This window comes from Rhinatrema bivittatum, chromosome 1 (assembly GCF_901001135.1).
Source record: "Rhinatrema bivittatum chromosome 1, aRhiBiv1.1, whole genome shotgun sequence".
Classification (NCBI taxonomy): domain Eukaryota; kingdom Metazoa; phylum Chordata; class Amphibia; order Gymnophiona; family Rhinatrematidae; genus Rhinatrema; species Rhinatrema bivittatum.
The window spans coordinates 724561572-724584782 of record NC_042615.1 but is presented as its reverse complement, the minus strand read 5'-3'; the positions used below and the strand labels follow the sequence as shown (position 1 = coordinate 724584782).

The 23211-nt window shown below is 45.4% G+C and overlaps 1 protein-coding gene across 1 annotated transcript in view; it reads right to left on the bottom strand.

Moving 5' to 3' along the window:
• DHX29 (DExH-box helicase 29) overlaps window positions 1-23211 on the bottom strand; it is a 226813-nt gene that overhangs the window by 111119 nt on the left and 92483 nt on the right. Inside the window, exons 12-13 of the mRNA XM_029577204.1 lie at window positions 20357-20500; window positions 11065-11241 (exon numbers count right to left, since the gene is read on the bottom strand). Coding sequence (XP_029433064.1) covers window positions 11065-11241; window positions 20357-20500 — 321 coding nt within the window. The remainder of the gene's footprint in view (window positions 1-11064; window positions 11242-20356; window positions 20501-23211) is intronic.

Sequence of the window (23211 nt, the reverse complement as noted above, 5' to 3'; positions counted from 1 at the left end):
CACTGTGGATATGCTGAAAACCTGGCCTGTTTGTGGCTCTCAAGGACTGAAGTTGGCCACCTTTCTGTGAGAGCCGTGCAAGTTGTCTCCCAGGCAGCTTCATCATGCCCCATGTTCAGGTGGGAATCTTCCTGCCATTGTTTGTAACTTCCCCCTATTGTTGGTAGCAATCTCACTAAAACTGGTAATCAAGACTTTCAGGATAAAATGAAATTCTGTATCCAACAGTCAAAATCTCTTTTTTGTAATTAATAAAAAGGATAATGCACAATTGGACAGGTACAAAAGCTCTACTCCCAGTAAGAGTATACAGATGTGGGAGTGACATTCTTGTAGATCCAACAGTGTCTGTCCAACCAGCATGAACTCAGCCATTGCAATTACCTCACCACACTCTCAAATCATAGCAAAGCACAACATCCTACCTCCCCTCATTTTGTCTGGGATATAAGGTCATGGACAGACGAAGGCACATGACTGCTAGAGCATAACAATGTGCAATACCATCTGCTAGCCAACTAGACAATGTTCGTTTGGCAACTGCTATGCCAGGTTGGTTAAGATCATGAGACAAATAGCTTTGAGTTCTGACGATGTGGCCAAGCGCTTTTCCTGTAGTAAGCCAAGGTTCTTCACTGTTTAAGCTAAAGAATGAAGGGCCTTTCACCTTCATGTGCATGTGGTCTTGGAAAGAATGTAGGTAAGATGATGGCTTGATTAATATGAAAAGGCAATTCCACCTTTGGTAGAAACTTTGGGTGCGGTGGACCACCATCCTATTGTGGAAGAACTGCATATAAGGAAAGTAGTGAACTAAACCCTGGAGCTTACTGATGTAATTGCAACTAAGACTAATACTTTCCATGTGAGAAATTTGAGAGAAGCCTACTCCAGTGGTTCAAATGGTAGCTTCATTAGTTGTGCCAGAATCACATTCAGGTCCCATGGAACAGGACGTTTGACAATTGGAGGTTTAGTATGCCACAAACCTTTCATGAACATGGATACCTACGGCTAAATGGAGACTGGCCTACCCTCAATTTGAAAGTGGTAGGCCACTATGGCATTAAAATGAACTCTCACTGATGAAGTTCTGATACCCAAGGAAGACAGAGAGAGCAAGTACTTAAGTAGGTCTTTTGGTTCTCGTGCCAATGGGTAAAAGAAAGTCTGTAGACACCAAGATGAGAACCATTTCTATTTAAATCCATAAACTCTTATAGTAGATGGCTTCCAGGCAGACACTACTATATCCTCAATCTCTTTGGGTAAGGAAAAGTGGGTGATCAGCAAGCATTCAACATCCCTGATGTCAGAATAAGGGAGGAAAGGTTTGGATGATATAGATGTCCTTCCTCTTGAGTTACTGAGATGGATAGGAGGGGTGCTGGACAGCTGTACCAGGCATACAAACTAAACTTGCCTTGGCCATGCTTGAGCAATAAAAATCAGCTGGGCCCAGTCCTTGAGTATTTTTTGCACCGGCCTGGCAATCAATTTTATCAGTGGAAAAACATCCAGTAATTTAAAAAAAACTTGTTATAAAATTTCCCAAAATACCAATAAATGAAATTGTGTGGTAAGAGAGATAACACGATAAACAAACCTCCAACCCTAGAGCTAGGAGTCATCAACATTACATCCTCAGATAAAGTATGGGACCTAGAAATACAGATTGATGGGAACGTCACAATGAAAAAGCATATAAGCAAATTAATCAAAACAGGATTCTCCAAGATGAGAATATTACATTGGCTGAAACCTCTACTAACAATACAGGAATTCTGCACTGTCTTAGAAACTCTTAAAATTTTCTAACAGACTATTGCAACTCTCTATTACTAGGCCTACCCTCAGGACTTCTAAAAGGAAAATTAGTTTCTTACCTGATAATTTTCGTTCCTGTAGTACCACGGATCAGTCCAGGCTCCTGGGTTTTGCACCCCCCCCCCCCTCTAGCAGATAGAGACAGAGAAGTTTACAAAACAAACTCCACCTTATATAGGACGGTGCCACCTACAGTCCGGCAGTATTACTCAATGTCAAAGCAGAATGGCTCCCAACAAACCAGCCTAACTACGCACTACAACTCCTCAACACAGAAGAGAAAAACAACCAGAGCACGTAATTCGGCAGGAACGCAACCTGTAGACTCATTCGAGGACTATTAACGGAAATCTCTGCAGATCTGAAAGCGCACAAAAGAAAACCAACAGAGCTGACCCTCACCTCCATGTGGGCGGGGCTCTGGACTGATCCGTGGTACTACAGAAACGAAGATTATCAAGTAAGAAACTAATTTTCCTTTCCCTGTACGTACCCGGATCAGTCCAGACTCCTGGGATGTACCAGAGCTTCCTTACCCGGGATGGGATCCGGAGAGACCCGCTCACAGCACACCTTCACCAAAGTCTCTTGAAGCTAGTGCTTGGACAACCAGACTGTAATGCCTCGCAAAAGTATGCAAGGATTTCCAAGTAGCTGCCCGACAAAGCTTCTGCGGCGAACCATCTGACACTCCGCCCAGAATGCCGCCGCAGTCCAGCTGGAAGAGATCCACTGCGGAACAAAGAGGCTGAGCGAAAGCGACCTTCAGCCAGCGAGGTATGTTAGTCTTTGAAGCCTGCCATCTCTGTTTGAGACCACTTCATAGTCCAAAAAGATGGTCCGACTCACGAAAGGGGTTTGCAAACTCTAGACAACGCAGCATGCTCTGCGACCGTCCAGCTTCTGCAAGTCCCTAGACAAAGCATCCGAGGGGACTAATTCTGTGAAGGCCGGTAGTTCCACAGATTGGTTGAAAAGAAGGAACTGTCCATAATGAAAACCACCGAATGCGAAATCCGCAAAAAAGAGTTTTGAACAGCAAAGCTCCTGGAGTTCTGAAACCATACTAGCCGAAGAGATGTCTACTAGAAAACAACTACCTTCGAGGTAAGATTCCTCAAAGTCGCCCTTTGGACAAGCTCAGAAGGCGCCGAGGAAAGAGTCGTGAAAAGTAATCTCAGACTCCCCGACGGACAAGGATGCCTCAGTGGAGGACATAAGTGATTTGCTCCTCTTAGGAAACGAACCATCTCCGGATGTGCCACTAACGCCACTCCTTGCCCGGTGCCATGCAAACAATCAAGAGCCGCCACCTGCACTCTAACAGAACTACCCGACAAGGCGTTGATCAGTCCAGATGGAAGAAAAACCTAACACCGCTGACACTGAGGCCCAGGTAGGTAGCACCTTACGGTTCAGACAATAAGCTGAAAAATCTTCCAAACTGACACGTTCGCTATGTTAGTGGAAGGCTCACGCGACCCTCGGAGTGTAGCCACTACAGCTGAATAATAGCCCTTGTGATGTAAACGGTGCCTTTCAAAGACCAAAGGCCACGGTGCCTTTCAAAGGCTAAGCCGTTAGACAAAAGCGACCCACTTCCTTCAAACAAATGGGCCCTTGATGCAGCAGGCCTGGAAGAAACTGGAAACCACAGCAGTCACGCTACCACCAGATTTTAGGAGGTCTGCCCACCAGGAACGTCTCAGCCATTCTGGGACTACCAGGATGACCTCTACTGGATGGATCTCTAATCGCCTGAGTACCTCGTCAATCAACAGCCAAGGCGGGAAGATGTACAGAAGAACCCTGGAGGGCCAGGACAGCACTAGGGCATCTACCCCTTCCGCTCTTGTCTCTCTGCGATGACCATAAAAAAACCGCGGCGCTGTGGCATTCTGAAACATCGCCATGAAACCCATACTGGGCGTGCCCCACTCGTCGCAAACGAGCGGAGAGACAGCGACCGTCAATTCCCATTCCCTGGGATCTAGATGGTGACTGTTGAAAAAGGGCCGGCTGCACGTTGTCCACCCCGGCGAAGTGAGACGATGCTGTACTTACTAAGTTCTGCTCCGCCCAGATCAGAGGGACAAGCTTCCAGCGCTACTGGTCGACTCCAGATGCCCCCTTGGCTATGGATATACACCACCATAGTCACACTGTCTGAAAGAATTCTGACCGACCTCCTGTGGAGACAAGGCTGGAACGCTTGTAGCGCTAGCCATGGAGCCCTGGTGTGCAGACGACAGATCAACTACTGCAATTCCTCGGGAAATCATATCCCTGGACAGATTTCCCCCGGCACACCGTTCCCCAAACCAGAGGGGCTGGCATTCGTGGTGACTAATGTCCAGTCAGGAACATCCAAGGGGACACCATGGGACAAAATTGCCCATCCGCAACCACCAATCGAGACTGTCCCGCGCTGCATCCATCAGTGGAAGAGGCAGATGAAAACGTTCGGGGACTGTGGTCCATCGGAAAGGCAAGGCTGACTACAAAGGCCTCCTAAGAGCAACGGCCCAGGATCCCAGCTCTAAGGTAGAAAACATTGAACCAAGAACTTGCAAATAATCGCGAACCCTGGATGGATGCTTGATCAATAAGTCTCGCTCTTGACCTTGCAGCTGGGAGATGCAGCCTGTGGTAAGAAAGACTCTGCCCTGCTGATTGCCGAATACAGCACCCAAATATTCCAAGGACTGAGTTGGCCCCAGCCGACTCTTGGCGAAATTGACCACCCAGCACAGTGACTGCAGAAGCTGGGGCACTCCATGAATTGCCTCTCGGGGAAAACTACCGATTGCGCTCGAATCAGCCAGCCGTCCAAGTAGGGATGGAATAGAAGTCCCTTCTTGCGGAGATGGGCTGCCACCACCTGATGAACCAGGATCGAAAACCGCAGAAACCTCTGGTGGTCTGAACGGATACTGATATGCCGGTAAGCCTTCATGAGATCCAGGGACGCTAAGAACTCTGCCTTGCGCTCTGAGGTAATGACAGACTGTAGAGTCTCCATTCGAAACCGTGGCCCTCTGAGACACCGGATTACTCTTTTGAGATCCAGAATGGGCCGAAAAGATCCCTCTTTTCCTTGGCCCCATGAAGTAAAGGTAGTAACGACCAGTCTGTCTTACCTCTTGGAGGCACTGGAACAATGGCTCTCAGGTGGACCCGGCACTGCAAGGGTTTCTGAACCGCTTGTCGCCTGGAGTCGTAACCGCAGAGGGAGATGAAAACTCGAACCCGAGGACGCCGTGTAAAATCTAAGGCGTAACCTTGACTTATCCTGGTAAGCGCTCACCGATCCGTGGTTATCTTGGCCCATTCCTCAAAAAAAACAAAAAACAAAAAAAACCAGGGACAGTCTGCCTGCTACCGCAGGCACCGAAGAATGGACCGACGCCCCTTCATTGTGAAGACTTGTCTCCGGAAGTCGCCTGGGCATTACCAGGTCTGCCAATGTGGCGGTCACGATAAGACTGGGACCAGGACTGTCGTCTACTTGGTGCCTGTTGAAAAGAAGCACTGGGAGCTCTAGATGGCCAAAACCTCGATTCCCTCAAAATCTGGCCTGGAACGAGAAGGAGCCCTTTAACTTTTGTCTGTCCATCGGCAATCAATGGCCCTTATTCTCCCCCAGAAATTGGATCACATCTTCAAGGACCTTTCCAACAGCAACTGCCTTTTGAAGGATAGGGAGTCCAGCTGTGCCATGGAGGATAGATCCGCTGACCAGTTCCTCAACCAGAGAAATCGATGGACTGATACTGTTGAAAACCATAGACAGCATTGGCTTGTTAAAGGCGAACCAAGCGGAGGCCCGCACGCAATGCCAAGTTGCCGCAGATAGATGCTCGAGCTCCCCGAGCTGAAGCCTGAAAAAAAAAAAATCACTTAAGCTGCGCTCTAACCTCGTGTCCTGTAGGTCTCCGAGTGCAGCTGCCCCCGGCCGAGGATATAGCCTATCCAAAGCTTTGGGAATATTTAAACCCAAATCAGGGATGTCCCAGTCTCGAAACTTCAAGCACGTGACAGAAAAAAAGAAATGGAAAGGAAGTAGGGAGGCCCCTCAGGCCCAAAAACACCGGATCCATGGCCCCCAACTTAGACTCTTCCTGGGGATGACTCAATACCTGATTCCCCCCAAAATCACGGGGATAAGGGGAACCAGATCTCCTCTTTGAAGAGCTGAGCCACCGTCTGGTTGTCTTTTACCACAGTATAAAATCCCCGCACAGTCCCATGTGGCTGATCTAGATTCCCTTTGACCCCCCCTCGGAGGCTGGGAAGAGAGGCCTAAACCATCCTGGTCTGACTCCCTTAACGACGACTCTGACACTGGCTGAGGCGCCACCGAACTTAAGGGACGGCGCCCCCTGTCGGAGCCAGTGCTATTGTGGGTCTGGGCCCTCTTATTGTGCTGAACATGTGGCTGAATCACAATAGCATTAGACGCTGTTAATATTATTATTACATTTTTTTTTCTTTTTTTTGACTGCCTGGCTTCAAAAGCCTGGTGCAGCAGGGCACAAAATCTGAAGAGAAGGAAGGAGGAATATGCATCTGCGACTCCCTCGGAGCCATCCTCCACAGCTTTTGCTGCCATTCCCAGCGATTTGCCCCTCTCAGGAGCCACGGGATGGGGAGACAAACCCCCTCGGGGCCGTTCTCCACAGCTTCTCCTGTCATTCCCAGCGATTTGCCCTCCTCAGGAGCCGCGGGATGAGGAGATAATGGCAGCGGAAGTTTCCCCTTCCCCACCACCGACTGCATCATTTTCCTTGTTGCCGGCATGAAAACTTCCAAAATGCCGTCCGTTCCCGCACTCAACAGGAACGGACTTGACGAAGGAGACTCTAGCCCCCAAAACTCTCCGGTGACAGTTTGAACACGCCCAACTACCCTCCTGGGGGCCGCGGAAGCTCCCTCTCTCCCCGGGAAACAGACTGGACACAATTCCTCTCTGCAGGGGTGCATGCGCGCGCTGAACCGCCCGCGTGACAAGGCGACCTCCGCAGCAGAATCAGCGGGAAACAACCGTAAAAAACCTGCCTGAAAGAGCCCGCGAACGCTGCAACCACCCTGGAGGCCCAAATGGCGATTAAAGCCCCACCTAGACCGCGAGGAGTAGCCGAGACCGAGAGACAAGCAACAAACAAAACTTTTTTTTTTTTTTTTTTTAATCAAGCTTTACTTGCCCGGTCAGTCGCGGTTCCTGGACCATCTGGGGTGAGTGAGCCGGGCTCCCAGGTATCACCCCAGTGCTGCATACACCCAGCAACAGAGCTCTCAGCCCTTAGCTGCAGCTGCCTCTGAAACCAGGGGGGATGGTCCCCTCAGGACCTGGCAACCCCCTGGGAGGCCACCACACTCCTTCAGAAACCGTGTGGGTTTAGGATAAAATATACTGTTCTAACTGTGTAAACTCAATCTTTCAGATAAACAAATCACTACAACACAAGAAAAAATTATCTTCACTAAGTAACCAGACTGTAGGTTTTGCACCTCCACCATCTGCTAGAGACAGAGAAATACTGCCGGACTGTAGGTGGCACCATCCTATATAAGGTGGAGTTTGTTTTGTAAACTTCTCTGTCTCTATCTGCTAGAGGGGGGGCAAAACCCAGGAGTCTGGACTGATCCGGGTATGTTCAGGGAAACCACAATTATTTCAAAATGCCTCTGCTAGACTCTTACTAGGGACAAGGAAATTTGACCACATCACCCCCTCACTGATAGCACTGCACTGGCTTCCTGTACAATCCAGAATTCATTACAAAAGTAATAACGCTAATTTATAATCCAAGTTTATTAGGAGTGTCACTTCAACATTACACACCACAAAGAACCTTAAGATCACAAAACAAAGGACTTCTAAAGGTGCGGTCAATTCGGAACACACACCAAACTTAAAAAGAGAACGAATGTTCTCAATAGTGGGCCCCAAGTTATGGAACTGTCTTCCAGAGTCATTACGTCATATACCTGAAATAAGAGAGTTTCAAGTGTGAGCTAAAAACATGCTCTTTAGAAAGGCATATGATTTAATGTAAAACCCCAAACTGCTGATACTGCAATGTCAGTACCAGAAACTATGTTTGTGGAGCAAGCAATAGGACCAAACAACATAAAATTGTATTATTAGAATCAGAATCTGTAGTTGCTGTTGTGTCAATCTTGAAAATGTATGAATATGTACTAGATTATATTTTTGCATTGCCCTAGAATATGTATGAATATTAATGAGAATATGATTTTGCTGTTGTAATGACCTAGAATATGAAAGCCGACAAAGATGCGAATGCTGACTAAGAATTCTAAAGCTGACTTCGCAAACCGTTGTGATCTTTTGGAACGACGGCACATAAAACACCTAAATAAATAAATTTTGAAATAGCAGAAACATCAAACACCATCCAATAATTAAAATGAGGATTTTAAAAACTCCTGCTCTCCATACCTGGGATCTTTTGATTCCCAGTCACCCTGGGGGATGGGGAAAGGCCGTACAAACTATCTTCTTTCTTTCTCTCTCTCTCTCTCATATACACACACACAATAGCATATTCATTCTCTCACACACTCCCTCTCTCATATACATGCCCATACTCTCACATGCATACATAGGTGCGCTCTCTCTCACAGACACATTATGTGTACATGTGCCTGTGTGAGAGTCTGTATGACAATCTTGCACGCTCACACAGGCACATAAACACAGACTCTCACACAGGCACACACACAAGCATGCTCCCAATCTCTCTCTCCCCCTAGGATGTGCAGACAGCAGCTACCTCCTTGGACCCATGCGTCATTCACATGCATGCACACACACACACACAGGCAAGCTCTCACACATGCTATTATTCTCACACACAAACTTTCACACATGCTACTGTTCACCAACACACCCTCTTACACATGCTACTGCACACACACAACCTCTCGCATATGCTATTGCTCACATTCACTCACACAAGCGCTCTCTCTCCCCCCTGAATGTGCATTTTGCTTGCGGCAGCAGTCTCTTCTCTTTGGCCAGACTGCCAATGCCGCAGCCACCTCTCTTCTACTGCGTGATCAATGTTATCTCTTTGGCTGCTCGGCCGAGCCTGAAGTGGCCCGGGCCCAGCTGGGATTGACAAAAAATAGTGTGGCCATGAGAATATGGGCATAGGCCCCATGTTCCTGGTGCTAACAATGCCTCTGCTGCAGTGCAACACTACAGTAGAGAATGAAGAAGGGGAAGGGAGACCACTGTGACATAGCATGGATCTTGCTGCAGCAAACCAGTGTGCCGTGGCCCAGTGGTTGAGCTCTGCAATAAGGGATCAAAACACAAACCAGGCAATCCTCCATGTGGCATGGAAAAGAAGCCCATGAATTTTGGGCTTCTTTTCATATGATCTGGCATGAAACATCAAACTTATGAACTTTTTTTTTTTAGCACTACAGAACTTCACATTAATACTTTTGTTTATTGCATGTTGATCAATTATTTGGTATGTTTTACTCCTTTGTTAAATTATTCCAAAATTGTTACTGAAAACCTATGTTGTTTAGATTTGTTATGCATTCATATTTTGTCCATTTTTCTACCAAATAAGTCGCTACTGAATTTTCTGTTATCTGCAATTGATTTATATTGATCAAATTAAATATGGTTTATTGTGGCATAGGAAATTTATAACACCTTAAATCTTTTTCGAGTATTTGCTTCATTTAATTTCAATTTCAACTAATTTATTTTTATGAGATTGAACATGCTGAATCCCTTTTATGCACTGTGCTTGAGCCACATCAAAAACTGTATACCAATTTGCAACAGGTACAATTTCTTTTCCAACCTGTGGTTGTCTAGATCCATAGTGAAATGAGTTTGCAATTCCTAAAAGGAAGGTGAGTGGTTTAGGTAAGAAATCCTTGCACAAATACCAAAAACTCAGGCATCAATGCACCATGGTACATGAAATATGGGTACAGAAGAAGACTTTTCACAAAAGAAAATTCAAGATGCTGCTCCAAGTGGTGCACTGAACTATAGTCGGCTAGCCCCATATCACACATCTAAGGACAATGACAAACACCAGAGCAGTGTTTCTCAAGCCAGTCCTGGAGTCCCTTGGAGATGGTCCAGGCAAATCTATCTCAGATTATGAGTACCCTGAAAATGGACTGGCTAGGAGATACTCCACGATGAGCGTGAGTGTACTTGCAAGGAAACAAAGAACCTTTAAAGTACCAGAACCCTCCAAAGGTAATGAAACACTCAAGAGACACCAAGAGAAGCTCTTTTGAGGAAACTGAGTATTTTGGAGGTCCTGTGGAAGTCTTGTCATGCTGGAACTCCTGGACATCACCACAACATTCATTTGCTGAAGCACTCAAACTTGGAAGTGATGTGGGGCATGATGTGACATAGGTTGATCATAATATGCCATGATGCAAACCACAATTCCAACAGGAGCCTTCTATAGGAAAATTGGTTCTTACCTGCTAATTTTCGGCCAGAACCTTTTTTTTTAATTTTTTTCTTACAAGTATCACAGACTGTAGGATTTTGCACCTCCACCATCTGCTGGAGACAGAGAAATACTGATGGACTGTAGGTGGCACCTGAGGGTATAGGGCAGAGTCAGTCAAAACTTCTCTGTCTCCATCTGCTGGAGGGGAGTCTGGACTGATCCGGGTACGTACAGGGAACACACATTCGTGGAATTAACACAGACAAACCTGCTAAATGAATGTGAGGACATGCTGACACAAGAGTAAGGAAAAAAGCAGTAAACAATCGCCAGTCAGGCCTATGCTTCCAACACAGCATCTGTAAGCTTTAGAAGCCTCTCCAAGACCCATGTACTGCAGAGCAAGTGCATGAAAAACCCAGACCCCTGGAGGAATGCATTTCTCTGACACCAGGTAAAACTACAGGTGTTTTCTTTCAATACGCTGTCTTACTGTTCTTCAAACTGTGCACAATTACAATTAAAAGAACATCAAACATTCATGAAGAACAATGTTCTCCTGATTGACTAACAGCATTGTGTAATCCAGGGGAGTAAGCTGGCATCATTCATCAAAGTTTACTGCTGTTGTGTGTCCACTTTACTAAAAGTCAGGCTCAAATGTTTATTCAGAATACATCCAACAGCCAAATCCTGACATGAAGAACCTTCCTAAAGAGTTTCATGTACCTGAGCGTAGATGCGTATATTAAAAACACTGATTTACCTCAACAGGGTAAGTCCTTCCTGAAATTCTTATGATGGGACAGTGCGTAAAGTACCTAGAAAACTTCTCGCTGTCTACTGTGGCACTCATTAAAATCAGGTGTAGGTCTGAACGCTTCTGCAAGATCTCCTTCAAGATAATGAGAAGAAAATCGGACTGGACGCTCCTCTCATGAACCTTAATTCAGAAGGATAAAGAAAAGTTACTGTTGGCATTTCAGGCAAGCATTTCATTAACAATCCACTTTGCTGCACCATCATCCTGGAATAACCTTCTTGGTTGATGCATCATGACCCCTCTCTGGCCATATTCAAATGCCACCTACAAATCCACCTTTTTAAGGCTGTATTTGCATTTTAAACTCTTGGCTCTCCTTTATCATAACCATTTTGATTTTAACAATATTTTCTGTAATAAATACTTTTCCTGAAGTCTCTTGTCCTGTGTATCTTGACTAGATTGCAAGTACAGTGGATCAGGGACAATCTCTAATATGTAACTGTACACTGCTGTGTGCAACTAGTAGCACCACCGTTGCAATAAGCAGTAGTAGCAGCAATAATTATAATGTCTATTTGCTGTAAAAGGGGGAGGGGAGGAAGTGGAAGGTGTCAGCACAGGTCAAATAAACCCTGCTATGGAACAATGGCAATGCTGTATGCAGCTAACAGCTGAGCTGGTGTTAATATCCAGAGGCATGCCTCTCAGCAGGAAGCACTGCCCAACACACTCATTATGCAGGGCACCCTCTCCAACCCTCATTCTCACCCATACCTGCTCTTTTCCGATCCATCTGAGGCACTATCAACAGAACTAGCTCAGTTGGACATGGAGGGTTCTCTTTTCCCAACCAGCAGTACTGTGTGTGCTGTGGACCAGGAGGATGGAGAAGGGAAAGAGGGGGGGATAGCATTATGCATGTGAAGTCATAGGAGAAAAGCAAGTGAAGGAGAATTTATTCTGTTTAGGAAAAGGATAAAAGGGGATGTGTGAGAGTTAATGGGGGAAAAGAATTGCTTGGGTTGGTGAAGGAGAAGACAGTATGGTTAAAAAAAAAAAAAAAAAAGAGATTCAGCCTTGAGTAAGTGGCAAGCTATCATCCCTTGTCACTTGCCCAAATAATTAGCTTTTTTTTTTTAATTTTCCAACTCCCTAAATAAAATGAAGCTTTACCAAAGACAAGCATGAACAGTATTTATGCTAATAAATAATATAACAAGTTAACAGAAAAAACCTAAGCCCCAGCCTCCTTATGTTACATGGCTAATGTGACCCCAAAGTCCAATGACTAGGTTTCACCACTGTATGAAGACCGACACTCCCTTCCCCTCAATGGCTGTGAATGTTGTCTCTGCATTACTCCCAACTAGCCAAGGGAATGAAAACCTGGCCCAGAAATCAAACCCAGGTCTTGTGCATGGCAGTATGCAGCCACTGTGAAAGCCTTAAAAATCAATTTTTAATGGGCTGCAGAAAAGCTGCTTCAGTTGACATCTTCAATCAGTTACCAACTGGTCACTGGCAATCATCTGAAGCCAGAATTAAAAGCTTTCTTTAAAGCCTACTCTAGATAGTCCTCTACTGTGTCCCTTTCCAAATGATTACTAAATTGCTGTTTAATCTTCACTGTCACATTGATCAACGTTGTTCACAAAGAAGATTTAAAGCCTCAAGAAGAATATACTGTATGAATGTTATCATGCAGTAAGAAGACACAGAGACAAACTTGTGGTCACCCTGACTGCAGACTTCAACTGAAGGCTACTCCTAAAAGAGCAAACTGTAACAATGGGCTTGTCTTGGGACTTCTGACAAGCTATGACAAGCTATAAGTTAATATTTTTCATGGGACATAAGTATTATTCCATACAAAAATTTTCCCTTGTCGAAAGACCACTTCTGCAATTGAAGCACGTTGGGTGTGTTCATGTTTTTCCAGTCCCTTACATAACTATGTAGAGGGTACAAGACTATATGTCTTACCTGTGTGGTTCAACAAGAAAAAGACTATTATGATCATCTTTCTTCTGTCTCTTTAAATGAGCTGCTATATCAAAGTTTTTCTTTTGCTTTTCACTGGAGAAATTACTTACCTGATAATATCATTTTCCTTAGTGTAGACAGATGGTCTCAGGACCAATGGGTTATGCTCCCCTGCCAGCAGATGGACACGGAGTCATATTTCAATGCTGACGTCACCCTATAACCACCTCTGCAGTGACCTCAGCCCTTCAGTATTCTCTTTAAAAGCCACTGTGAACATACTATTGAAAAAAAACTTGGATTTAAAATATGGTTAAAAAAGGATAACCGAAACTGTACTCAACTAAACACCGAACCCCAGTAAAAATAGAGATGCTCTGATCTAGGGACTGGATGACAGCTTACCCATAATCTCTTGGAATCTATATCCACTCCACGGGCGAATCTTTGGCACTGGTTCTTGGGCAGCCATGGGCAGGATGCTGAGTCATCTGTCTACACTAAGGAAAACGAAATTATCAGGTAAGTAATTTCTCCATTTCATAGCGTGTAGCCAGATGGACTCAGGACCAATGGGACGTACAAACGCTACTCCCAATTAGGGCGGGAGGCTGCCCGTGGTCTGGTATCACTGCCCTTGCAAAAGCTGCATCCTCTCGGGCCCGTATGTCCAGGCAATAGAACCTGGAGAAGGTATGCAAGGAGGATCACGTTGCCGCTCGGCAGATATCGATGGGAGACAGCAATCTAGCTTCCACCCATAAGACCGCCTGAGCCCTAGTGGAATGAGCTTTAGCCTGCCTCCACATGGGCTCCTGTGACCACCTCCTTAATCCAGTGAGCTATGGTAGCTCGCAAAGCTGGTTCACTCTGTTTCCTTCCACCGTCTTTCGGATCGGTTCTGAAACTTCCAGATACCGCACCAAAAGTCTACTGACATTCAAATGATGGTGGAGGTGGTATTCTTCTGCATCCTTGTTCTTATCTAGGGATGGCAATGAAATAGGCTGATTCAAATGAAATTCCAGAGACTACCTTGAGCAAGAAGGATGGAACAGTACGAAGCTGTAACGCTCCTGGTGACATCCGGAGGACTGGTTCCTGACATGACAATGCCTATACTTCAGAAATGCAACGTGCCGAGCATATAGCCACCAGGAACACCATTTTCAAGGTTAGTAAATGCAAGGAAAGACTGCATGGCAGCTGAAAGGAGGGTCCTGCCAAAAATTCTAATACTAGATTAAGATTCCACAAGGGAACTGGCCACATTAGGAGTGGCCAGAGGTGCTTCACCCCCTTTCAGAAAATGGGTCATTTCCAGAAGAGCCGACAGGTGGGTTCCATTCACCTCACCCCTGAAAGAGGACAGAGCCACTACCTGGACCTTCAAGGAGTTAAGGGTCAAACCTTTATTCAAGCCGTACTGCAAAACTCCAGAATTAGTGGGATTTTGACCATTTGAGGGGGGACACCACATTCCTCGCACCAGGCTTTAAATACTCTCCAGACCCACACATACGCTAAGCATGTAGAGAACTTCCACGTGTGGAGTAAGGTGGCAATTACTGCCGCAGAATATCCTCGCTTCATCAGGCGAGCCTTCTCAAGGGCCAGACTGTAAGACAGAATCAAATCGGATCCTGTAGCAGGTCCATAGGCAATGGGAGGCACAGGCTGTCTCTACCAGGAGTTTGCACTTGTCTGCATACCACAGACGCCTGGGCCAATCTGGAGCTACTAGTAGGACTAGTGAGGTAATCAAATTTTCAGATGATACAAAATTATTTAGAGTAGTTAAATCACAAGCGGATTGTGATAAATTGCAAGAGGACCTTGTGAGACAGGAAGATTGGACATCCAAATAGAAGATGAAACTTAATGTGGACAAGTGCAAAGTATTGCTTATAGGGAAAAATAACCCATGCTGTAGTTACACAATGTATGTTCCATATTAGGAGTTACCACCCAGGAAAATGATCTAGGCATTGAAATATTTGGCTCAGTGTGCTGCGGAAGTCAAAAAAGCAAACAGAATGTTAGAAATTATTAGGAAGGGAATGGTGAATAAAACGGAAAATGTCATAATGCTTCTGTATCGCTCCATAGTGAGACATAGTTTCACTGGAGAAGGTACAGAGAAGGGCCACCAAAATGATAAAGGGGATGGAACAGCTCCCTTATGAGGAAAGGCTAAAGAGTTTAGGGCTCTTCAGCTTGGAGAAGAGACGGCTGAGGGGGGATATGATAGAGGACTTTAAAATCATGAGAGGTCTAGAATGGGTAGATGTGAATCAGTAATTTACTCTTTCGGATGATAGAAGGACTAGGGGGCACACCATGAAGTTAGCAAGTAGCACATTTAAAACTAATCAGAGAAAATCCTTTTTCACTCAACGCACAATTATGCTCTGTATTTGTTGCCAGAGAATGTGGTTAGTGCAGTTAGTGTAGCTGGGTATAAAAAAAAGGTTTGGATAAGTTCTTGGTGGAGAAGTCCATTAACTGTTACTAATCAAGTAGACTTATGGAATAGCCACTACTATTGCTGGCATCAGTAGCATGGGATCTATTTAGTATTTGGGTACTTGCAAGGGACTTGTAGCCTGGATTGGCAGTTGGAAACAGAATGCTGGGCTTGATGGACCCAGTATGGCAATGTTCTTATGACTAATCCCCTGTGGTGCTCAATTCTGCGAATGACCCTGCCCAGCAGGGGCCACGGAGGTAAGACGTCTAGCAACCCTTCTTCCAGCCAGGTCTGAACGAGAGCGTCCATCCCCAGGTAATACTGATCTCTTCTGCGACTGAAGAATTGGAAAGGGGAACATTCGATGGAAAGGAGACCCCAGCAATCTCAGCTGAAAGGCTTTGCCGACAACGCCCACTCTCCTGGATCCAGACTCTCCCTGCTTAGAAAGCCTGCTCTGACATTGTCTTTTCCTGCGATTTGGGATGCTGAGATCATCCTTAGATGTATTTCTGGCCATTCCATAAGGAGATCTGTCTCCTGTGACACTAGTTTGGATCTTGGTTCCACCCTGGCGGTTGATGTAGGCTACCATCATTGCGTTGTCCAACATTACGTGAACCGCTTGACCCTGGAGTCTGTGGCTGAACTGTAGACATGCCAATCTGACTGCCCAAGCTTCCAAGCAGTTGATGTTCCAGAGTGCCTCTTCCTTGGTCCAACGTCCCTGGGCCATCAGTTCCTGATAGTGAGCCCCCCAGCCCTGGAGGCTAACGTCTGTTGTGCGGACCAGCCAGTTCATAGAGGACAGGGGTACACACCTGTTCAGATGAATTTCCTGCAGCCACCACTGGAGCCAATAGCATGCTCCCATTGGTAAGTAGAGGCGAATCGAATAGTCTTGAGACTGTAGGTTCCGACGTGACAGTACTGAACATTAAAGTAGTTGCATGTGTGCCCTCGTCCAAGGCACTACCTCCAGGGTTGCCACCATCAAACAGAGAACTTGGAGATAGCTCCACACCGTCAGGCGTATCGGGCTCATCAACTACCTTATCCACATGGTCAGAAGGAAGACCTTGCCCTGCTTGGTGTCGAACTTGACTCCTAGATATTCCAAGGACTGGGAGGGCTTGAGACTGCTTTTGTCCAGGTTTATAACCTGAGTTCCTGAAGTAAGGAGGTCACCCTCTTGGTCACCCGGAGACTCTCTTCCATGGACTTGGCCCGGATCAAACAGTCATCCAAGTACAGGTGCACCAGAATTCCCTCTTTTCTCAATGCTGCCACTATGACCACCATAATCCTGGAAATTGTTCTGAGGGCGATGGCTAGGCCAAAGGACAGTGTCCGCAACTGATAATGGTGACCCAGTACCATAAAGCGTAGGAAACAGTGTTCTTAACAGATTGGAATATGTAGGTAGGCCTCTGTTAGGTCCTGGGAGCTTAAGAACTCTCCCGATTGTATGGCCATTATCATGATGCATAGGTTTTCCATGTGAAAATGATTCACTCGTAGATGTCAGTTGACGCTCCTGAGGTCCAGGATAAGAGGATGGGGTGAAAGAAAACTTCCTTCATGGGTACGATGAAATAGATGGAATAACGCCCTATATTTTCCTGGGGCGCAGGTACTGGGATTATAGCCCTCATCCTGAGAAGCCTTAAAAGAGCAGTCTCCACTGCCTGCACCTTGTGCTGGGAGTGGCAAGAAGACATCATGAATATGTCCCGAGGAGTGCTGTGAAATTCCAGGACATATCCTTCTTGTATGACCTCCAATACCCATTTCTCCGAAGTGATCTTGACCCACCTCTGGTAAAAGAGGGATAGTGAATCCCCTTATCTCCTCGTTCTGCGGTGGGTCGGCAAAATTTCATTGGGGGGTTCGGGACAAACCTGAACCTGAGCCTGCCCCTCTCTGGGCTGTCAACTACGAAAGGACTGAGACCTCAAGTTTCTGTAGGGACGAAAGCGTCGGGAGCCCCTGGATCAACCCCTCACAGGCAAAGGGCGCTATAACTGCTTTCTCTTATCTTCTGGTAGCTGGGGAACTGGAGATTCGCCCCATTTACTGGCCAGCTTTTCCAATTCGCTTTCGAAAAGGAGTGACCCTTTAAAGGACAAGTTTGTGAGATTTGCCTTGGAGGTTGCATCTGTCCACCAATTCTGCAGCCATAGCTGTCTTCTGACCGCCACCACTGAGGCTACTCCTCTGGTTCAAGTACAGACTAGATCCGAGCCCATGTCAGCTAAAAAGGCAGCCGCAGGTTCCATAACCGCTCTGGAATTCACTCCCGAGTCATTCACCTCCTGAGAGAAGAGTAGGCATGAACAAGCTACCAGGGCACAACAAGAAGCAATCTGTAAGGTCATTGCTACTGCATCAAAGGCCCGTTTAAGGATGGACTCCATCTATCATGTGCATCCTTTAAGGCCACTCCTCCCTCCACTGGCATAGTTGTTTGCTTAGAGATGGCACAGACCAGTGCATCCACTTTAGGGAAACACAAACACTCTCTCACTGCCAGATCCAGTGGGTATAGCGCTTCTAATGCTCATCTCCCTTTAAAACTTGCTTCTGGGGCATTTCATTCCAGGTCAATCAACTCCTGGATGGGCTTCCAGTGTTGGAAAGTAGCAAGAGGCTTTCTGTAGAGAAATCAGAATGGGATTCTTCTTTGGTTCCATCATAGAGTCCGCCAGAAACTCCCAGCATCTTCAGGGTCTGGGAAACCAGGGCTGGCAATGCGTCTCTATGGAAAAACCATAACATGGTCCGATACAGTTCTAAACCAAGGGGAATTTTCCCATCTTCCAAAGAATCTGTATCCTAATCTTCATCCGTGCCATCTGGGTCCCTGACAGGGATACCCTTGGTGAGGTGAGGCATGCCTCGAGTTCTGCCAATAGGACTGGGAGAGGGAGGGCTTACCAGCTGAGGTTCCGTCCGTATAGGGCAAGTGAACTAGCAGACTGCACCTGTATGAAGGCTTGAAGGCCCTGGAAAAATTCCACCCAAGAGAAGGCAGCTGGATTCATGCCTAGCCCAGGAGGTGCTGGGGCAAGTGCCGCTGAATTTCCCTCTCCTTTGGATGACCCAGTCCCGGGGGTACTCAAATTCAGGGTACTTCCAGTCAAAACTGAGGCTAACCCATCCTCTGAATGGGAGTAGCTGGGCTTAGCAAAGTCCAGGGAGGCCAACTCTCCCCTGGGCTTTCTCACAGTGCTGACATAAGTTGGAATCCAGGTAGGACTGTGACGCCCTAATATGACAAGCAGTGCAGAGAGAAAGGCACTTATGTTTCTTGGCTGCCGGAGCCATTGGTGGCAGTAACTGTGTGCTCTGTTGTCTCGCGCTTAAAATATTATGCGCATAGTTTACGGGCGCCTAGGTGGGATGGGACAAGGCACACACACAGCCTGTGTGCCCAGCTTTACCTGTATTCTGTGCTTAGTAGGTTGTGTGCATATGCCTGCGCGTGACATTATGCGCACAGCGCGTGCGCAGAGCCGATGCACTGGCGTACCGATGTTCTATGAAGGGCAGTATGGCATGCACAAAGACGTGTGCAAGATGGTGCCATCGCAGCCTACCACGTGGTGTGCTGACCAAGCCTAAAGCAGGGCCTAGCCCACCAGGGGGCCACTCAACCAGCTCGGAAGCCCACTTCCCCTTACCCCAATGGGATCAAGAACGCCATCGGTATGGCGCGCCGAGCAAGGAGACCGGAGGAAGTCTTACCAAACCCCTCCAAATGTCTCTGAATCAAGAGGTAAATGTTCTCTAATTTTTTTTTTTTTTTTTTTTTTTTTTTTACTTACCTGGGCTCAGCAATTACCGGCTGAGTACAGAGACGGTCCTCGGCTGCAGGGATAGAGAGTTTTGGCATCACTGTCGCACTCAGCTTCCTGCACCCACTGCCTTTCAGCTGCTTAAGCAGCAAGGTCCACGCCGGGAACCAGCTATCAGACCAAGGCATACCTCTGAGGGATTTCAGAAATCGCCTCAGGAATTCTCAACTGGGGGAGGAACCTTTGGGTATCAACACAGGAGAGCAGGGCTAAATAAAGAAATGTAGAATTTCTCCTTCCAAAAAGTACAGCTATCCCCATAGGGAGAGGTATGTTCACCATCTGCTGGAGATGGAGAAATACTGAAGGTCACTGCAGGGCTGTATCTAGGGTGATGTCAGCTTTAAAATCTGACTCAGTCTCCATCTGCTGGCAGGGGACCAAAACCCATTGGTCCTGAGTCCATCTGGCTATACGCTGGGAAAATACTGATTTGTGGATTATTGACCCTTTTGCTTTATAATGATAAAGTAAGATACTTATTAAAGTACTTATAGCACAAATCCTAACTGAATACAGCTCATAGCTCTTCAAAGATCTCTATTTCATGTATTGGCAGCATATAGTGGTTATTAAATCTTTATTATTATTTCTAACCATGAATTCAAAAGGAAGGAAATAAGACATTCCACTCAGAACAAATCTAACCTACTTTTTTGGAATGCACATGCATGTGCTCCTGCAGTCGTGCATGGATTAGAAAAAATCCCAACGCTGATCAGAATCCTCATGTTCCTTGATATATTCTCTAAATTTAATGGCAATGGGACACTAGATACAGTTATCGGGGAGGGGCTGGGAGGGAAGGAACACACAGAGCAATCTCATAAGCTCTCTTTCCCTTCAGAAAGTAGGCTAACAAAAGAAAAAAAAAGACATATCAACAGACATACAAAATTAGCATAATTAGAATTTACCAAACTACTTCATAAAAATGTTTTTAAAATGTTAGATCCACCAAAATAACCCCAGATCTGCTCACCTCATCCACAAGTATGTGAGTTACATGTTTCAAGAGTCCATCCTCTTGGAGCTTGCGCAGCAGAACTCCTGTAGTACAGTACAACAATTTGGTGTATTCTCCGGTGCGAGATTCCATTCGAATTTGATACCCACACAAAGAACTCTGAAAATGCAAACTTACTTTTCAACAAATAGCAGCCAGCAAACAGAAAGACTATTTTCAAATATAGATGAAATGCCTTAGATGTCCCAAAATGCAAAACACTTACAGAAGTGATTCAGAATAGCAAAGAAAGTAGAGGATGACCTGGGAAGATATAAAAATTGGTTCTTACCTGCTAATTTTTGTTCCTGTAGTACCACAGATCAGTACAGACTCCTGGGTTTTGCCTCCTTGCCAGCAGATGGAGACAGAGAAAGTTTCACTGACATAGTATATAACCCAGTGTGCCACCTGCAGTCCCTCAGCATTAACCTGTATCCAAGCCAAGATGGCCAAGATGACAGCAACAACCATAAATTTCTAAGCAAACTTGTAAGCAAACTCCCTCCTGTCCAATAAGCTGGAAGAAGGTGAAGTTGCCCAAAAAGACAATGGAAACTCAATTCCAAAATTTAATATAAGTGATCAGCACTGAAAATCCTCCAACTCCACACTATATACAAATCAACAGTACAAACGGTGGACTCCCCCCCCCCAGTAAATGGACTGGACTGATCTGTGGTACTACAGAAACAAAAATAAGTAAGTAAGAACCAATTTTCCTTTCCCTGTATGTATCCAGATCTGTCTAGACTCCTGGGATGTACCTAAGCTTTCCATAACTTGGGTGGGACCTGGAGAGTTCTGCTCGTAGAACACTCCCACCAAAGCACATGGAAGCTGGAGCCCTGACATCCAAGTGATAATGCCTAGCATAAGTGTGCAATGTCTTCCTCCCAGTAGCCACCCAGCAAATTTCATGTGGAGACACTTGTTGTGACTCAGCCCAGGAAGTCATCTGAGAATGCATCGAGTGCGCCTCTAAACTCCCTGGCAGCGGGTTCCCTTTAGAAATTAAGTCAACTAGACATCATCTAGCGGGGAACTACATGAGTTTTTGACATGGATTAATGGGCAGAATGCCTCTCTGAAATTTTCTATGCAATATCATGAATTTTTAGTGGCTTTTTTTTAATATTACCATCATTAGAGAAGAGGGGGGTTTAAAAACTACACTATATCGAAAAAGCACAGATCGGAATCAATTTCTACAGTATTCGAGTTGTCATCCAAAATAAACTGAAGGACAGTTTGCCTATAAGTCAGTTTTTGCACCTTAGGCAGATATGTTCTACCATGGCAGAGTTTAAATTACAATCAGTAGCTATGTTCACTCGGTTTAGGGAACGAGGGTACCATGTGATAAAAAAGGCATACAAAAGAGCCTTATTTGCAAATAGAGACCTACTGTTGAATTATAAAAACATCCAGGAAGACTGTGGGTTAACTTGTGTCCTACATTATAGCAACCATGTGGGTGACATGATTGGCATTTTACAGAAACATTGGTCTATCTTGGCTCTCCATGAGAAATTTAAGGACTTACCACGTTTCTCTTTTGTGAGGAATAAAAATATCCGGGATGAATTGGTTTGTGCTTGTTTGAAAACTGAAGTTAAGGAAACCTGTGAGCAACAGCTAAAAGGAAACTATCCGTGTGGCACATGTGAGATGTGTGGGTTAGCCATAGCCGGCACGACATGGCAACACCCCAGTTTGAAACAGACAATTTTTTTGAATGGGGTTACAAATTGTAATTCAAGTTCAGTCATCTTACAATGTCCCTGTGATTTTGATTATGTGGGCAGTACAAAAAGAAAGATAAGGACACGGTTGGTTGAACATAAAAGTTGCATTAAAACATCTAAGTTGGCTGCTCCGATTGTAGCTTGTTGTTTGGATAAAAAACATCAATTCAAGGATTTGAAGTGGACAATTTTGGAATCTGTATTGCCCCCAACACAGGGGGGGGGGGGGGGTGATATTCAATTTATGTTGAATCGCAGAGAACATTTTTGGATTTTCAAATTAGACATTGTGCAACCAAAGGGGCTGAATGAGGTGATTAATTGGTACTCCTTGATCTAAATAGAACGTGATTTGATGATGTTGAAATTGTTTTGATCTGCCGATGAGGCAAGGTGATTTAAGACGGGTCTTTCCCGCCTTTGAAGTTGATATCATTTCCATTTTGGAAGATATAAAGAGTTGGGTTTGATGCCATTTTTATTTAAAGGGACGTTAAATGTTGAGAGATATACCACACTAAAAGTTTTTTGACGTGGTTTGCGAGCAGTTTTATGGACTAAAGCTGAGAAGAATCTCTAAAAGAAAAAAAAAAAAGACCCCTGATGCAGATATCAAGACATGGATCCATGTCGGTTTTTTGGAAAGACTGCTCTAGTAGGGGGACCTTTGACAAAAAATGAAATAAACATACAAACGTGAATAAGTAATAATTGAAAGAAGTTGGAGTTCCCAAGGGTTGGGCACAGTTTTTTTATTTTGAAAAGAAATAATATAATAAAATAAAATCAGACTTATGAGTAAAAGCAGGATGTGACTCAGACATTCTGGGTACTTGAAGGTCCTACAAAAAGAATAAGTAAAGAAAGAGAGTATACAACGTGGTGTGATAATTTAGGTATGACTAATCAGTTAAAATACTACTGGGAGACCTGTGTTGGTTGGTCATTGCTAGGTTCACCATCCATCCGAGAGACTTCAAGTGCACTGGTACCCTTCATACCAATTGTCGACAGAGGCCCTCTGATTCTGCACAAATGAGCCGGTTATCCAGATATGGATGCACGAACATATCCTCCCTTTTG